General features: G+C 41.9%; 1 protein-coding gene across 7 annotated transcripts in view; it reads left to right on the top strand.

The window, feature by feature from the left end:
- The first annotated feature begins 12,438 nt into the window (after positions 1-12,438).
- The window catches only part of ASAH2 (N-acylsphingosine amidohydrolase 2), a 170,179-nt gene continuing 163,303 nt past the window's right edge, over positions 12,439-19,314 (top strand). For 2 of the 7 annotated variants that reach the window (XM_089897253.1, XM_089897250.1), the window contains exon 1: positions 17,327-18,167. In XM_089897253.1, the coding sequence (XP_089753379.1) occupies positions 17,960-18,167 (208 nt within the window). In that variant the 5' untranslated portion in view covers positions 17,327-17,959. Of the gene's footprint in view, positions 15,308-17,321; positions 18,168-19,314 lie in introns of those variants that run through there. The other 5 variants (XR_016387985.1, XR_016387984.1, XM_089897252.1 and 2 more) reach the window with 4 other exon arrangements.

Below are 19,314 nucleotides of genomic sequence, written 5' to 3'. Positions count from 1 at the left end.
CTTTTCATTAAAAAATGAGAAAATCCATCAATACTGGGCCTTCGTCACCTTCAGGTGGGCACACATTTTCTGACTGTGGCAGTCCTCACTGATCGCCATTGTCTCCTCAGCACCCAGTGTGGTTATCATTGCATCTGTGTAGTTCTCTTGCAGACATCTGCAAGCTTCAGGCAGCTACGTACCTGCTATAAAGCACACCGCAACACTTGGGAGAGCTGCTGATAAATGTGTCCACTTATTTTCTTCCGCCTTTGGTGTGAGTGTGACGTAGGCAGTCTCCTTCCTCCTGGGAAGATTTTAAGCATTGTTTAGCATTTCATTTTTCTCCTCTACAAATTGGGTTTCTTGGCTTTTCAAGGATACTTCGGCTTATAACCTGCCTAAACTAGAGCAAGATGTTTTCTTTTGTTTCATAATTCAGTTTCTTATGGCAGGAATTGTGGTTTGGCTGGACGTATCCTCACCTAGCAGTGTTGGCAAGCCTGTTAGGAACATCATGCCATTTTTCTGACTTTTTTTCCCTTTAATGGTTCTCTTAAGGGCCTACATGAAACCTGCTATTGGTGACCTGTCTCTTTCATGATGGATTGAGGTAATTTTTCAGTAGCGTGAGGTGAGATTGGAAGCCCTTTTTTTTTTTTTTTTTTTTGATGACTACTCGTTCTATTTATAAGGCTTATAGCTCAATGGTTGGGTCTTTGAAAGAAGAAATTCCCCAGCCAATTCATAATTCCACATTTAAAAAAGAAAGTCACTAAGGCTGACTGATGTTCAGCAAGAATGTATTGATACAGGTAGACCAGTTGTTTACCCTGGCATCTGTTCAAATTGGTCAGTGCTCAGACTGAACCAGTAGTTAAATCTTTTGAACATATCAACCCTGGAATTGACACACTGGGACGGAAAAAATGCTAGTCTTCAATCCTGTATTTATCTTTGGACTCACTGGCTAGACAACAGGGTGAACAACTTGGTCACAGCTCTATGTGGTATCAGTCCTCTTAGGGAAACACCAATACATTATCCAATTCAGAAGAACCTTTATCTCTTATGTTACATCCAGGGTTCAGCTCAACTGGGCCTGAAGAGACAGCTCAGCCTGTTTGCTGATTAGAGCATAAGCAGGTACCACCTGCCATGTTCTATTAGTCCTGACTAAATTAGTTGATGCCTCATTATTTCTAAAAGTCCCATATGATCAGATCACTGACTTAGGAGCTCAACCAAGATGGAGTCTGGGGTGAGCACAGCCTGCCTCATGCAGCCAAGAAAAGAAACAAACTGTTTTCAGTGGTGGTTATTCATTTGATGATCCCTAAGAATAAATAGATTAGCAGGGTTGACACCTTTTTTAACCTAGTTGGAGAATTAAAGTATTTACTTGGTGTGACTTTTTCATATCCTGCATTCATCCTTTAAAAAAATTACCTTAGCATCACAAGTAATATACAAGTAATATGTGATCATTGCAGAAAAATTTTAAATATGGTTAAATAAAATGCAGAAAATAAAATTTCTACAAATCCCAACTTAATAAAACATTGTAGCATTTTGAAACAGATTGGTCTAGTTATGTCTTTGTCTCCCTCTTTATATTTTTGATAGCTTTAAAATGTGGAGTTCTTTCTTTTAAACCCCATACTTAAAAAAAGAATCTTGGAGGAAAGTGTTTTCAAATATGTTAGACATGCTTCTGCTGTCTTAGAGATTATCAAACAAGAACGACTCAAGTTCTTTCTCTGACCACTGATATTGTCATAGACTGAGTCATTTTCATTTGAGCCTCTTTCAGCTATCACTTTTGCTACCTGTGTGCCTGCTTCTAGAACAATCTGTGATTGGAAGGAAAAGAACGGTTGGTTAGAACTATGTGTAAATTAGAAGTTATCAAGCCCTGCATGAGCTGAAGAGCCTCTCCTATGGTATAAAATGCATGGACTTTATTTCATAAGTTTCTGTGACCCGGGGGCCTTTTATATTTCTAAATATTTTAAACTATGTCTTAGAGTTGGGATTACATGAAACGTGATCTCTAAATTAGAGAGATTTTAGTATATTTTGAAATGTACTGTTGAGCATCCTCTTATATACCTGTTTGCTATTTGGAAAAAAGTCTGTATTTACTCTGCCCATTTTTAAATCGAATTGTTTGTTTTTTGTTGTTGAGTTGTATGACTTCTTTATATGTTTTGGATATCAACCACTTATCTGACACATGGCTTGCAAATAGTTTCTCCCATTCTGTAGGCTGCCTTTTCACCTTGTTGATTGTTTCCTCTGCTGTGTGGAGCTTTTTCATTTGCTATAGTCCCACTTACTGATTTTTGCTTTTGTTGCTGTGCTGTTTGTGTCATATGCAAAAAATCATTGCCAAGATCAATGTCAAGGAGCTTCTTCCCTATATTTTGTTCTAGGAGTTTTATAGTTTCAGGTCTTATGTTTAAGTCTTTAATCTGTTTTGAGTTAATTTTTGTGAGCGTTTTGAGATAGGAATCCAATTTCATTTTTCTACATGTGGAAATAAAACCATTTGATTCATAGCATTTATTGGGCTGAAGGAAATTTTAAAAGAAGATTTATAATTTGGGTAAGGAGTCATCTTCATTAGCTGGTATTAATTAGGTGGCTATGTTAATCAGGGTGGGTGGGCGGCTTGCTATGGTAAAATCTTCATTGCTTAACACATAAGCATTTATAAACACTTCTTCTTAATGCAAAGCACACTCTTGGTCTGATGACTCTGAGTTAGATTTCTTCCAAGTGGTGACTCAGGGACCATGTAACCTGTCATCTGGGACATGCAATTATCAGGTCACCACAGCAGAGAGATCATGGAGAACTCACACCCCCTCTCAAATGCCTCTGCATTAATACTTTAATCCAAAGGTGACACATGTCATTGCCATTTGTAGCCCATTGACCAGTGACTACCAGGGGGTTGGAAAGCGTAAACTTCCTGTGTGTCTGCAGGGGAGTGGAGGACCAGATATGGATGAGTGCTAAAAGTCTCAACGACAGCGAATTTGGGCAAGTAACTTATCTAGATGACATGGGGGCTGGACTAGATGATTTCAGAATCCTTACCTCTTCTCACAATTCCTGAGTCTAAATATTTGACTTCCTCTTAGCCTTGTGTTTTTGACTACTTTTGTAGGCATTATTTGATTGTTACCCTAAGGATGTCAGGTATAGCAATACTAGTAAAAGGCTTTTGTTGCCTGCGGTAGCTGATGGTCAAGCTGGAGAGCCCCGAAGGCAGGTGATCTGGTTTTGAATCCACTTTGGCGTCTTATTGGCAGTATGACCTTTGGCTACTTGTTTAACTTATCTGATTTTTTTTCTTTTAATTCAAATGTAAAATGGGGATAGGAATAATACCATCCTCAAAGGATGACTGTGAGTATTAAATGAGGCAGATCGTGTAATGTTTTTAGAACAGGGTCTGGAACATATGAAGAGTTTAATAAGTTAATTTCATTTTATTTTTTATTAGTTTAAAAAGGTGATGTGTCCTCCTTGCCCTGGTTTAATAAGTTTCTACATGATAACATCTCAGTAAGTTGTTGTTCTTCATGTGCTGGCATGATTAGCCATCCCAACCCATGCAAATCTCTTTAATCTACTGACTTGCAAAATGGAGTCATAAACACTACCTCTAGGTGATCTGGGTCTTTACCCAAGACCACCAACCTGTTGGGACTTGTGTCTCATCTGTTTTAGCTTAGATTTCATCCCTTCCTGGCCCTGTCTTGTCTCCATATCTGAGTTGGATCCTGCCTTTGACTCCTGCAAACTTGAGGTTCCTGCCTAATTTCCTGATATCATCAAGCCTTGGCTTTCTCTCGTAGACTTCCTGGGCTGGCCTCTTTGATTCTTGGGGAACCCACTGACCTCCAGCGGGACCTCTCTACCCTCCTGTCAGCTCCTCAGACCAAAATCCTTCCTCAGCTTCTGGCTCACACTGAGGCTTGGTCCTGGCTTCACATGGTGGAGGGAGCATCAGACAGATATCCCCTCTCATTTCATTGGCCATACCCTTTGAACCTGGATATCTCAGATGCCACCTAAACTTATAACGATTCCAAATCAATGACAAACCCACAATGTTAAGTTCTCCTGCAGACATTATCACTCCAGGTAGAACACATGAGCAAGAACTTTTTCTTCTTCCCCCTGGACCTTAAGTGGATTATCCTTAGAAACAAGTCAGAAAAATTGCAGCAAGAGAGAGCATGAGAATTGGTGTGCATTTACTCTCTAGCATGGGGATGATCTGTTTCTCTCCCCTTTTGCTTTCTGGCTGATCTAATGGGGGAATCCTCTGTGAATGGTTTAAGTACATTTGCTCCAGGCAGGGAAGAGAGCGGTCCTCACCAGGCAGGCTTCCTCCTCAGGCTGGTTCTGCCCAGTACAAGAAAGACATTGTGCTTTAGTGTCAAGCTCCACTCAGGTCGTCCTTTCTCCCATTGGCCCAAGAGAACACTGAGTCCAGATGGACTTTGATAGAAGCAAGTTGCTTTCTGTTTCTCTTGGTCCTTTCTCTTCCAAGTTCTATCTATCAAAGGACAGTGTGGTACTTTTCCCACAAGTGCACAGTACAGGTGGGAGATGCTAAGCAGCTGAGATTTATGTGGAAGGGAAAATTACATCAAAGATATTGTCACCTTGTCCCTGAAATCATGATAAATGCAGCGGTAGCCTGTTTTCCTCCAATCTGCCTTCATAATCTTGTATGGAAAACAGGTCAAATTTGTCACTGCCAAAGGCACTAGATTCCTATCTAGTTTTGGAAGAGACAAATCATCAGAGAATAATTTCCAAATACTCTGCAAAGGTTATATAGCCCCACACTGTTTATCTAACAGCAGAGAAGTAGGGAAGTTTTGCAATTCCAATTTTATCTAAATTATAAATCCTCTGAATGTTTTGAAAATAGCAAAAGACACTCCTTCTCTCCAAGGCTGAGTTTTTCAAACTCTAATAGGGAGATCTGTAGAACCAAGCTTGAGGAATACACCAAGAAAAGAACTGTGCTATAAGGTCAAAAAGGCATGGAAGCTGCCACTCTTGGGAGTCCACATTCACTTAATTAATGACTCATTTGCATCATGCTGTAGAGTTAGCAAAGAACTTTTTAAAAAATATTGTCTATGTGAATCTTTCAATAAGGTGTTTTTTTGTTAGTCTCTAGTTTTCACACAAGGAAAATGAGACTCAGAGGGATTAAGGTCACTGAGAAAGCCTCAGTCTTCAGATTCCAAATTGTAATCTTTTCCATACCCTCAATATCTCTCTGTATCTTTTGCCCTTTGTGTTGAAGGTAGGACTGGGGTAAGTTTGGGGAGAGGAGTTCTGTAGCCCTGGAGTAGTTTATCTACCCTTTTCTCTGAGAAAAGCAGGACTCTCAGTATTGCTGGGAACATGGGGTTTGGGAATCCCCAGGGGAAGGAGAGCCATGGTGCATGTGCTCCTCTGTCACCTGCCATCTTCCTCTCACTACGGTCAGAGCTGGGACCTCCTTTATAGAAGGAACTTGGGCTCCCAACTGAAGGGAATAACATCCCCTAGTTGCATTCTTAGGCTCAACATATGACAGGTGCATAAGGGATTTAATAAGAAACGTTCTCTCCAGTTTGGAACAGAAAGGACTCTGTTCTCTCTTCTGTTGCTTGTGGTTTGAGATCAAGATTCAATTGAGACATTATGAATCTGTAAATAGTCAACTGATGATGGGGCTCTTTTCGGGTTCAAAGGGATATTTTAGTCCTTTGTAAAACCCATAAGGTAATAAGGTACCACTATGGCAGCCCTGCGTACTTAAAATTAATTTCTTTTCAGGCCTAATGAAAAGTTCATTGTGCCAAAATGCTCATCACTTTTAACTTTAAAAGTGTTCCCAGAGGTGGCTTGGCATAGAGTGTCCAATGACTGAAATGCATATATTCTCCAAAGAGAGGTCCAATGCTCACTTTTGTGAGATTTAGCTTAGATGAGTTCTTAGTTGGAGGTAACAGAATCCAATCCTGCTAGCTCAAGAAGAAAGGGCTTTATTAAGGGATAGAGGTCACTTGCAGAATGTTTGTGAAGGATGAAGTCAGAGAATTGAGACTGAGCTTCTAGGAACAATCCCCCCAACTTAAACTGCAGAACTGAACTGCCAAAGGATGAGCTACCTTGGTCACGGTCATGGGATAAGGAAGCAGCTGCATCAGCTGGAAGCAGCCACTGAGGAAGCAGCTCAGAGTCATGCCGCCATGATACAAACCGTAAGATGGATGTCCCATGCCCTGCCTCTCTCCCCAAGTAGCTCAGTTCTGAATCAAGGTCTCACACTAGTGCATCTGCAAGGTAGAACCTAAACTATATCTGGCACTCAAGGCAAATGAGGGTCCAGCCTCTGCACACTAGGTGGGCTTAGAAATGGTGTTGAGTGAAGTACTCCACAGTATCTGCTGCAGTGCTTTTCACTGCCTCTCTGCTGTCCACGATACATTAAATAACAAAGCTTATTTCCCATTCATCTCTCCTATCTGTTCATCACCCATCCACTGATCTGAGTTTTGCAGTTTTGGTATTGTTTCCTTTTGTAAAAAATCTGTCACAGGATGTATCTAAAAGAGAAAGATTTAAATATATATATAACCACAACAGCATTATCTCACTAACATTCTAAATAATAATACCTTAATATCACATATCTAGTTAGTGTTCAAATTTTCCCAATTGTCTCATAATTCTTTTTTTAAAAATTTTATTTTCCGCTGCGTTGGGTCTTCATTGCTGTGTGTGGGCTTTCTCTAGTTATGGCGAGCAGGGGCTACTCTTCGTTGTGGTGCACGGGCTCTAGGTGCATGGGCTTCAGTAGTTATGGCTCGCGGGCTCTAGAGTGCAGGCGCAGTAGTTGTGGCGCACGGGCTTAGTTGCTCCACAGCATGTGTGATCTTCCTGGACCAGGGCTCGAACCCGTGTCCCCTGCATTGGCAGGCGGATTCTTAACCACTGCGCCACCAGGGAAGCCCTCAATTGTCTCATAATTCTTAAAAACCGGTTTTGAATCAGGTTCCAAATAGCGATGGTTTGGGATGTACAGCATACAGTTGGCTGATATGTCTCTTCAACCTCTTTTAATCTACAGCTTGCTTCTCCTTTCCTCCCCTTCCTGGCCCCGTCCCCCTTCCCTTGCCTGTCTGTCTGCTCCCCATTCTTCTTCATCCTCATATTCTCTTCTTCTTCTCCCTCTTCCTACTCTTCTACCTCCATCTCCATCTTTCTTTCCTTTTCCACTTCCAATGTGCCTGTTAAGGAAACTGGCTCATTTGTCTTACAGAGTCTCTCAGTCTGGATTTTGCTTACTGTATCCCTACATTGGCCTCTAAAATACTTGGTTGTCTCTTGTGTTTCCTATAAACAGGCACTGAGATCTAGAGGCTGATCCAATTTAGGTTTAATATTTTTGGTAAGAATACTGGAAAAGTAAGGTCGTGTACATCATTCAGAGCCTTGCAATATCTGGTTGACTGTTTTGGTGACCTAAGCGGCCAGCTGCTGATGGTCATTGCCTATATCCATTATTTCATTAGGGGTTTGCAAAGCATTTAGATTCTAAGTTTGTCATTCCTTCCTCATTTATTAGCTTGAATACTTCCATTGTGAGAAACTGTCCCTCATCAATAATTTCACTTTCCCAAGTTACCTTTTTTTCCCTCCCTTCTTTTTTTTTTTAAATTATTTATTTGTTTATTTTTGGCTGTGTTGGGTCTTCGTTTCTATGCGAGGGCTTTCTCTAGTTGTGGCGAGCGGGGGCCACTCTTCATCGCTGTGCGTGGGCCTCTCAATATCGCAGCCTCTCTTGTTGTGGAGCACAGGCTCCAGACGCACAGGCTCAGTGGTTGTGGCTCACAGGCCTAGTTGCTCCGCAGCATGTGGGATCTTCCCAGACCAGGGCTCGAACCTGTGTCCCCTGCATTGGCAGGTGGACTCTCAACCACTGTGCCACCAGGGAAGCCCTGTAGTTCTATTTTTAATTTTGGGGGGAATCTCTATACTGGGGGGAATCTCTGTATCTGCACCAATTTACATTCCAACCAACAGTGCATGAGGATTCCCTTTCTCTACATCCTTGTTTTTGTTTTTGTTTTGATAACAGCCATCCTCACTGGTGTAAGGTGATATTTTACTGTGCTTCTGATTGGCATTTCCCTGATGACTAGTGATGTTGAGCATCTTTTTATGTGCCTGTTGGCCATCTGTATGTCTTCCTTGGAAAAATGTCTATTTAGATCCTCTGCCCATTTTTAAACCATGTTGTTTGTTTTTTGAAGTTGAGTTGTATGAGTTCTTTGTATATTTGGGATATTGACCCCTTGTGAGAGACATCACTTGCAAATATCTTCTCCCATTCAGAAGGTGGCCGTTTTGTTTTATTGGTAGTTTCCTTCACTGTGCAAAAGCATTTTAGTTTGATATAGTCCTATTTGTTTATTTTTGTTTTTGCTTCCCTTGCCTGAGGAGACATATTGAAAAAAAAATTGTGAAGACTGATGTATGAGAGAGTACTGCCTATGTTTTCTTCTAGAATTATTATGGTTTCGGGTCTTACAATTAAGTATTCAATCCATTTTGAATTTATTTTTGTGCATGGTGTGAGAGAGTAGAATCTTTTGCATGTAGCTGTTCAGTTTTCCCAACACCGCTTTGTTGTTTTTTCACCAGTGTGTATTCTTGCCCCTCTGTTATAGATTAATTGCCCATATAAGTATGAGTTCATTTCTGGGTTCTCTGTTCTGTTCCATTGATCTATATGTCTGTTTTTGTGCCAGAACTATACTGTTTTGATTACTATAGCTATGTAGTATAGTTTGAAATAAGGGATTATGATACCCTCTAGTTTTATTTTTTCTCAAGATTGTTTTGGCTATTCGAGGTCTTTTGTGTTTCCGTGCAAATTATACAATTATTTGTTCTACTTCTGTGAAAAGTGACATTGGTATTTTGATGGCAATTGCATTGAATCTGCAGATGGCTTTGGGTAGTATGGTCATTTTAACTGTATTAATTCTTCCAACACATGAATATGGTATATCTTTCCATCTGTTTGTATCATCTTCAGTTTCTTCCATCAATGTCTTATATTTTTCTGAATACGGGTCATCTGCCTCCTTAGGTAGGTTTATTCCTAGATATTAATATTTTATTCTTTTTGATGCGATGGTAAATGGGATTGTTCCTTGAATTTCTCTTTCTGATCTTTTGTTGTTAGTATATAGAAATGCAACAGATTTCTGTGTATTAATTTTGTAACCTGCAACTTTACCAAATTCATTGATGAGTTCTAGTAGTTTTCTGGTAGCATCTTTAGGATTTTCTATGTATAGTATCATGTCATCTGCAAACAGTGACAGCTTTACTTCTTCTTTTCCGATTTGGATTCCTTTTATTTCTTTTTCTTCTGATTGCTGTAGCTAGGACTTCCAAAACTATGTTGAATAAAAGTGGCAGGCATGGACGTCCTTGTCTTAATCCTGATTTAAGAGGAAATGCTTTTAGCTTTTCATCATTGAGTATGATGTTAGTTATAGCTTTGTCATATATGGCCTTTATTATGTTGAGGTATGTTTCCTCTGTAATATTTAATCTACTTTTGATTCCTTCTAGTGTACTTTTCATTTCAGAGAGTGTTTTCTTCATCTTTGGTTGGTTGTTCTTTAGATTTTCTCTTTTTAAAAAACTTTTAATTTTCACTCTATACATTCAATTTTCACCTGAGTTCTTTGCATCTCTTTATGATCATTACCTTGAACTCATTATTGATTGAACTCATTATTGGGTTGATTGCCTATCTGTACTTCACTTAGTTCTTTTTATGGGGTTTTTTCTTGTTCCTCTGGATCATAGTCCTCTGTTGCCTCATTTTGTCTAATTTGCTATTTTTATTCCTATATATTTGGTGGGTTGGTTATGTTTCCCAACTTTGGAGAAGTGGCCTTTTGTAGGATACGTCTTATGCATTCCAGCAGCACATTCCCCTCTGGTTATCAGAGCTATATGCCCTAGGGATGTCCCCTATGTGGGCTGCATGGGTCCTTCTGTTGTGCCAGGCTGACTACTATGGGTGGTGTGACTGGCCCCTGGTCTGGTTTATTGCCAGTATCTGCCTTGGTGGAGACTGCCAGCTGCTGCTTGGTGGGACTGGGTCATGAGGTGACTGGCTGTGGAGCCCCAAGGGTCCTGGGGCTAGTGTTGCCCACTGTGGGGAGCAGCTGGGTTCTGTAGTGCGTGGTTCCAGATCTAGTGTCAGCCTGCTGGTGGGCAGGGCCTATTCCTGACATAGCTGGCTGAAGGATCTGGAGTTTCCCCAAACTGGTGCTGGCCTGCTGGTGAGTGGGGGTAGATCCTTGGGTGGCTGGCTGAGGGGTCCAAGGTGTCTTGGAGCTGGTGTTGGCAGGCCTAGGCTCAGTGGTCTGGGACTAGTGTCTGCTCACTGATGGGTGGAGCCAGGCCCTGGGGGTCCTGAAGCTGGTGTCAGCTCACTAGTTGCTGGGGTGGATCCCAGGGCTGCTGACTGAGGAGTGCAAGGTGTCCCACAGCTGGTAGTGTCCTGCTGGTAGGCAGGACTGGGGCCCAGGAAGTCCCAGGGCTGGTACTGACCTGCTGGTATGTGGGCTGGATCCTGACTTGGCAGGCTGCGGGGCTGTGTGGTCCTGGGGCTGGTGTCCACCTGCCGGTGGGTGAAGACCGGTCCTGGAACTAGTACCAGCCCACTAGTAGGTGGAGCCGGGTCCCAGTGTCTCTGCCTACTGGACCCTAGGTGTCATAGAGTTGCTGTATCAGCCCATTGTTGAGTGGGGCTGGAACCCAGGGGCTCATTGGTCTGGTGCCATCCCACCGGTGGTGGAGCCAGGTGTCAGGGTCTTTGGCTGCAGGGCTCTGGGGGTCCCAGTGCTAATGTTGGCACTCTGGTTGCAAGGTCAGTCCCGGGCCCTCTGTTGGACAGGGCTGGGTAACAGGGCAGCTGTGGGCTTAAGGGATCTTAAGGCAGCCAGCCTGATGGTAGGTGAGGCTGTGTTTCTGCCTGACAGGTTGCTTGGCCTGAGGCATCCCAGTATTGCTGCAGAGAGGCTATTGGGTAGGGCTGGGTCCCAGAGCTAATAAGCTAAAGGATTCCAAAATAGCACTTACCAGCACCAGTGTCCTTATAGTAGTATGAGCTCCCCCGATTGGCTGCTGCCCATGTGTATGTCCCCAGCGTGAGCTCCAGTTGCCTCCTGCTTTTCTGGGAGACTCTCCAAAATCAGCAGGTGGGTCTAACCTAGGCTCCTTTCACATTACTGCTGCTGACTTGGGTCTCAGAGTGTGTGAGATTTTGTGTGCACCGTTTTAAGAGTGGCATCTCTATTTCCCACAGCTTTCTGAGTCTCCCAAAAGTAAGACCTGCTGGCCTTCAAAGCCTGTAGGACTCCTGGGCTGGGGAACCTGATGTGGAGCCCAGACCCTTCATTCCTTGGGGAGAAACACTGCAATTTTAATTACTCTTCCTTTTGTGGGTCGCCCACCCAGCATTATGGGTCTCGACTATACCACGACTCTGCACCCCCTACCCATCTTGTTGTGGTTCCTTCTTTATATCTTTATTTGTAGATCTTTTCTGATAGCCTTCCACTCTTTCTCATCAATAGTTGCTCTGTAAATAGTTGCTCCTTTCCCTAAGTTACCTTTGTACAGCAAAAGAAGAGTACATTCTTACTCTATTTCTTGATCCTTCCTCCCACTTCCTGTTTTTTTCTTACCAGTTTTCAGAAAAAAACAAACTAGTTCCCTAGCAACTTTTAAAGGTAATCAGTGAGATTTTTTTAAATTTCATTATGACATCATGAATTTAAGCAAAAATGATTTGCTTATCTACTGCAGTTATTTTTTAAATTGCTCAAATTGACCCATTTTTGGCTAGTGGGAAACTCTAGTTCTTTTTGAAACAATTATAATCATCTCGATGAATTCCTTGATTTCTGGTATGAAAAAATATTTCAGATTTATGTGTTTCCTGGCCCAGACCCAAAACCAGCCATTTCATCAAGGATCTCTTTTTCCTTTTAGCAAGGAATTATATTTAGAGACCACAATCTGGGTGCTATATGAAATACTATATGGTTTTTAAAAGTAATTTATTCTTCAATTATTCCAAGAATTAAAGAATGAAAAAGGTTGTGACCAGAACCTAGTTGCAGGGCAGGAATAAAGAGGTAGACACAGAGAATGGACTTGAGGACATGGGGTGGGAGGGCGAAGCTGGGGCGAAGTGAGAGTAGCATTGACATATACTCATTACGGAATGTAAAATAGTTAGCTGGTGGGAAGCAGCCGCATAGCACAGGGAGATCAGCTCGGTGCTTTGTGACCACCTAGAGGGGTGGGATAGGGAGGGTGGGAGGGAGGCTCAAGGGGGAGGGGATATGGGGACATGTATATGCATATGGCTGATTCACTTGGTTGTGCAACAAATTAACACAGTTTTGTGAAACAATTATACTCCAATAAAGATCTGTTTTAAAAAAAAAAGCAATTAGCATCAAGCCTTTTAAGGCCCCTATTCTGTAGGCATAAGTAAAATGAGAGAATTCGTAGTGCTAGACTATTGGTTAATGTTTGAGGAGTTGGGCATTTGGGAGAATCTTCCTCAGTGTTAGGATGTTAAGAGACAGAGGACATGATTTGCTGCATCATCTGCTAATGAGGAGTGAACACATGACTTGTCTGTGCCCAGAGGCTGCCATGCCAGGGCCAGAGTTGAAGTGATGTAGACAGCAAGAGTTTGGTGAAAGGTAAGCAGTCTTGTCTGGGAATCTGGGGACTTGGGCTCACATCCTGGAATAATTATTGTTTAATCATGCTCACTTTTAACCATCCTTTCCTGTTCTGGAAGCCCTTTAACCTTTCTCTGTGTGTTTGCTCATCTGTAAAATGGGTAGAACATGAGTGAGTGTCTTGGGGTGATGAGTTGAGAAGGACAGCCATCCTTATCCTAGCAAACAGGATTTGTCTGATGGTCATTCAGACAGAAATAAAATACACGCATGAAATATTTACAATGATTACGTCTTCTCCTCTCCTCGAGGTAGTCTATCTCTGGCTATAGGAGTCAGCTGTCTTGATGGGCACCACAAGTCCCCTTGGCCCAACATTTTTCCTTCACTGACTCTGCCACGGTGCTTGGAATCTCCTTGATTCTCACCCCCTTAGTGTTCAGGAATGGGTCTTCAAATGTTGTCTGGGAGAAATGATATATTATGCCATGATTATCTACTGAAACCCCGGTTAAAATGATTTTCGCTGACCCAACTGTGGGACACCTAGGTAGTCTCAGTGGGAATGAGCTTGGCGTGGCTTCTTCTTACAGGGAGAAAGATGGCTGGAGAGGTCCAGAAGAGACCATATTTTAGATCACAGGGCCAGTTTAGAGGACCTCCCACGTAAGGGAGAAGGATGGGAGAAGGAAATCCAATGGCAGATCACTAGTGGCTCTCTGTTGTTTCTATTTTACCTTGATTTTATTTTGGAGAGCTGTCCTTCCCTCTTTGGGTATGGTCTTTTTAAATATCCTCTCAATGGAAGGGATAGGTATATGATCTGAGCTAGGTCAGTCAGATGCTGTCTTTTATTTTTTAATTTTTTTATTATTATTTTTAAAGCCTTTATTGAAGTTGTTACAATATTGCATCTGTTTTATGTTTTGGTGTTTTGGCCGTGAGGCCTGTGGGATCTTAGCTCCCCAACCAGGGATTGAACCTGCAGCCCTGGAACTGGAAGGCGAAGTCTTAACCACTGGACCGCCAGGGAAGTCCCCAAATGCTGTCCTTTAGGAACTGAATCCAGAGTGGAACAAGGTAAAGACCTAAAGTATTTGGAGAGCATCCATCTTGATGACGAAGCCCTGAAGAGATGGCTCGATAGAGCCTGCCACGTAGACCCTCAGAGCTGATCTGTGGCCTTCCTGAGCCTCTGCATCTTCAACTTCTTTTGCTGCCTTCTAGTGAATTTTCTTCTCTTTTTCCCCAGCTGCCTTAAGTTAGCTAGATTTGGTCTCAGAATTCTTGGTGTCAGGCAACAAACATATTTGCACGAAAAGAAAAAACAACTTGTCTAATACCATAATTTAACCTGTTCCCCTCTTTTGTAGCAGAGAGGTAGCTAAGACACGTTACTAAATGCCCTATCTGAAAGCACTTTAATATTTCCATTGGAACTTTGGGGCTGCTCTCTCTTAAAACTCTGTGTGGAATTCAGCAGCCAATGTGGTCTTCTTCAAATTGCTTCCCGAATAGCTTGGATTTACTAGGAAAAAAGGGGGACTTTGTTCTATTTATTTCTCTTTGTCTTCTGTGGACCATTGCTTAACTTCATGCTGTTATACAGTGTACATTCTCTGAGATAAGCTAAAACATTTTATTTTCCTCATTACAAAAATGCTACATGGCTGTCATAGAAAATGTCAAGAATCAAAAAGATGAAAACAAAACTCACCCATGATCTTATCACCAGATAGTTGCTTCTTAACATTTTTTGCTGTATTTTCTTACAGTCTTTATGATCACACACACATATAAATAATGTATACTTTACAAAAATGGGATCATAATGTTCTGCAAACTTAAATTAATTTAATGACATGAAAAAATTACTAAATATTATTTCCTTCAATATAATTTTTAATGTTGCATACACTCTTCCCTTTTGTATACTCATTATTCACATTCTTAGTTCATCTAAAACTTTGCATTCTTTTTATACATGAGAATCTAAAAGTTCACTTTTCTGTTCTGAAATTATTGTAAATATTGCCTAGTGGGGCCCATAGCCCACACTAATGTCCAGCATACATTATCACTTCCTCTTGAGCACTGGTTAAGTGGCCAGGGGTAAATAAAGCAGGTGCTGTTTTTTTTGTGATCCAGGTTGGAGCTTTGCACAGACCTTGATGTGCTGGAAGAGTTGTGTTGAACTCTGAAATGACCTTCAGCCTGGCAGGCCTTCTGCAACTCAGTACCTCACTATCAGGCTGTCCCAGGGGAGAGTTCGCTAGTAAATCATATGTTATCAGTACACTTTAATCTCTTCCATATGCCAAACCCACAAAGCTATGCTCATGGGAACTCTAACTCTCCTGGACATGACTGTGAAAATCTTTCCTCAGTAGGTTTCAGGAAGTGCTAAGAAGTCCCAGCCAAGTGATGTTCCAGAGGAAGGGGAACACGATTCTGGACCATCATTTGCTTTACCAGGATACACAAGTTCTTCTGAGTGGTTGAATCAGGTAAGAATGCCTGTATTATCTTGGAGAAAGAGGGAGGGATCTTGAATCACCCCATTGCCTCAGAGATCTTGATGAAACCTCATTTGCTTAGCTTTGGAAACCCATTTTGCCAAAATATTACTTTTTACTGTCACAGTCTTGAAAAATGGGGGACCTCAGGGTGGTAAAGATCTAGCAAGTGGCTTGTTACGATGTCATTAGAGCCTCACTGTTGACCTTGCAGGATTATGCTAGATTAAGTGGGAACTATTTAAATATGTACAGTCCTTTAAAATGTAATCATTGGTTTAGCTCTCCAAGGTACATTTGCCTTCTGAAGGGAGATATAAGGCATTTGCTTTCATGTTTAAATTCAGATTCTAATCATTTACGAGAAATAGTGCTAATGGTTTCAAAAAGAATGGTAATATGCTGGTGGTAATTCTGGCAACTAAATAGAGTGGTGAAATACACGAGGTACGTGGTTGTAATCCAAGTAAGAGGTGGAAATGCTAATGTTAAATCGAGTGCCATTGTTGACTTGTGTAAAAGGCCAGTGGTGGCAGCTAGTTCAGCAGAGCAAAACCAGCAAAAAACAGACAAAAAAACCCAGACACACATGCATACACATATATTTCATATCATGTCTGTTACATAGGCTCTTACCACATAGCCACATTTACATATGTCATCTGCATGTACACGCTTTGGGGTTGAAGGGTCCACCTGTCAGTCATCCATTTTTAATAGCCTTATTTGTGCAAAAGCTGTCTCAGCTGGCAGGAAGGCTCATAGAAACCAAAGCTTTGGGCAAGAACTAGGTCTACAGGGTTTGAAGTTTGCTACTGAAACCATAGCTAATGACTAGTAAACCTTTTTGACTCGTCAAAGTTTCAGAGACATGTCTTACATGTGCTTTCTGACTCAGGGCTGATAGTGAAAGTTGTTTTGCCCTAAGTTTGAAGCTGTCCCTGCTGATGGTGGTGAAGGTGATCATGCTGGTGATAAATGGCTGAGGAACGCCTGCTAACAAAAAACTAGGAAATAGGGAAGATGTTCCAGGCTCTTGGTCCTCTCCCAGTTCAGCCCTACCTCTGAAGTGTTTGCTGCCAGACTGACATTTAACCTTTAGTCTGTGGATTGCAAAATAAAATGACTACGAAGACCGGATAGATAAGGCCTACTGGGTAGGGGCAGTGGCCGGTTGGAGAAGGGCTGCCGCATCTAAAGGGAACAGCAGCTACTAAGTTTTACAAAACTCTTGGTGCGTGGGAATGCTGTCTCCGTGTTGCCATATTTTACAAAATATTTTGAAAGAAAACCGAAGTTTCATATTTGTAAAAGTAGATTCTATTTTTACAGATAAATTGTAAGCTCTATCTTTTATCTTGTTGACTAAGTCACATTGAAATGAAAAATTGGGCCATACTAAATACATCTGTTTGTTGCCAATTTACAGCTCTTGGGGGTAGCAGCATCTTAGCCACATCTTAGCCATTTGTGGGGCAAGTCTTGGGACCACAATCCCATCTCACTGCTCAAGCTTCCTTGAGGTTAAGAAAACGGACTCTGAAGTTCCCACCTGTGATTCGTGATTCTTTAATACAAACTCATATAAACTCCCCTTAATGCTGCTGAGGCGCACAGAGTCTGTGCTATTTTAGAACCTAATGACAAATGCTGACATTCTGAACGCTTATCACATCCCATGAAACAAACTCTTACTGTGTCATCTTGTCTTATTTTTATAAAACCTCTATGAGATAGGTACTAAAATTATCATCATTGTCACATCCCTATTTACAGATGGGGAAACTGAGGCTCAGTGATGGGGATGATTTTCCAGGGTCACCTAGTAAGTGGCAGAAATGAGATTTGAACTCTGGCACCAGACTTCAGAATGCAATTTTTAACCATCATATTATCCTTTCTCATGCTACATTACGTGAGTTTTCAGCTTCTGTAGTCCCTCTGAGTTATGATGAATTCTACTCCAAAAATATCTTAAGGAATCTGTAAGGACATTTTCTGCTTTTGTGGCACACAAGGGCCATTGTCTTTATCCTCATACTTCAACATGGGGTTTGCAGAATATGTGGGATCCTCCTGACCACTGAAGAGGGAAATTTTACAAATGCCTGGCTTGAGATCAGAGATGCCAATCTCCTTTTCCATGCCCTTTTCTATTCAGGTAGTAATTGAAAGTTAGAACAGGGAGTTTAAAGGCCAAAGGTCCGTTTCACCTCCTTGTGGACAAGATACTTAGTCCATGGCCACAAAGTAAAGCCCTAACCCCAGCAAGCTTTCTCACAAGTACAAGCCGTGTGGGTACATCAGTTATCCCTGTTGACAGAAATGCTCCAATCTAGACCCATGTACAGAGAGCATCACTGCTATAAATGAAAGCAGTATGATGTATCCAGGGAATACAGATAGGTTTTAGCTTAGCTGCCAATGCCAAATGACGGGTGGTGGCTTCCAGCATGAGCACTGTGCTGAGAAGCGTTTGGAAACCCCATGTGAATTCATCAAGGAGTGCTGTAATTGACTGGTCTTTTCTTCCACAGGCTTGGGATATGGGCCTAGTGGCAAATATGCCCTGTACTTGGCATTCTTGGTATAGTCTATTCATATGAAAGAGCTAAGACATCTTAGCCTCGGACAGCTTGAAGCATGTGTGTTTTAATTTGTTATTCTGTCTTTTTTCTGTCTCTTCCGCAGTTGTTCTTCTGTCTCTGCTTTTCCTCAGGAGAAATGGCCAAACGTACCTTTTCCACATTAGAGATATTCCTGATTTTCCTCTTTGTGATGATGACAGGGATCATGGTGGCTCTTCTCAGCCTGTTGTTCGTCACCAGTGGGACCATTGAAAATCACACAGGCAAGTATCATGGGTTCTCTTGTATGCTATTCCCAGCCTGTAGGAAATTTCTTCATTTTGGGGGACATCAAGGCAAGAAACAGTGTCTGCTGATAATGCTGATAACAGGGCAGTTCAATGTGTACTTCAGCAGCCTGGGATGGTTATCTAACCTTTACCTTAGTTGCCCTTTATGCACTGATAGCAATTTTTATCAAGTTTACTTTTGGCCCAAATAGCCAGTGCTGCATTCTGACATGTACTTATTTGTCTCACTTTTCCACTGATCTAAGTACAGCTCAGGATTCTTCAAGGCCCAGTAATGTGAGCTTTTACCCTGAGCCTCTTCTTTTTCTCTTTGCCTCCTTTCTGGCATCATCTTCTCTAGGGGGTGGGGGGCAAAAGGAGAAGGAAAGACCCACTGAATGTCAATTAGTCTGTGAAAGCTTTAGAGAAGGGGATCTTGAACTCAAATCGCATGAGGGCCAATCAAGTTCCATAAATGGGGTGGGGGGCGCGGCCCAGGGTGGGGACAGGGGTCTCTCTGGTGAAGAGGGTCCACGGGCCCTCCTGAGTGCCAGCTGTTTTTTGTCATGATGTCACATCGACTCAGCCCTTCTGAGTTTTCAAGGGAAGCTGGAAATTGGGGGAGGCGGTTTAGACATCTGGGGTTGTTTTTTCCTGATTTTTTTTTTAAATGTTTGAAATTAACTTAGTTTTTGAAAACCACCTAGGCTAAATTTACAGGCAATATCGCGTCCATGGGAAACTCTCCTTTGATGATAGGTTATATACCTGATAAACAGTAGGGAAGACAGGTGGGGACTGAATGCTTTCACCAAAGTAAAGGGAGGGCTGGCCACAGGCCCAATGGAGAAGGAGAGGCAACATTGTTCACCTTGGTTTTCTCTTTTGTGGGCTCTTCTCTTTTCTAATGTATTCTCTACCTGTCCCTATGTTTTTTTGTTTAAAGACTTATTTATTATTTATTTTATTTATTTTTGGCTGTGTTGGGTCTTCATTGTGGCACACAGGATCTTCATTGAGGCATGCAGGATCTTCATTGAGGCATGCAGGATCTTTCGTTGCAGCGTGCGGACTCTTCGTTGTGGTGCGCGAGCTTCTCTCTAGTTGTGGAGTGCGGGTTTTCTCTCTCTAGTTGTGGCGC

Source organism: Delphinapterus leucas, chromosome 16 (assembly GCF_059928025.1).
Source record: "Delphinapterus leucas isolate spDelLeu-1000000601 "Yukka" chromosome 16, BTC_Dleu_Yukka2, whole genome shotgun sequence".
In the NCBI taxonomy this organism is placed as follows: domain Eukaryota; kingdom Metazoa; phylum Chordata; class Mammalia; order Artiodactyla; family Monodontidae; genus Delphinapterus; species Delphinapterus leucas.
This window is presented reverse-complemented; position numbering and strand designations above follow the sequence as displayed.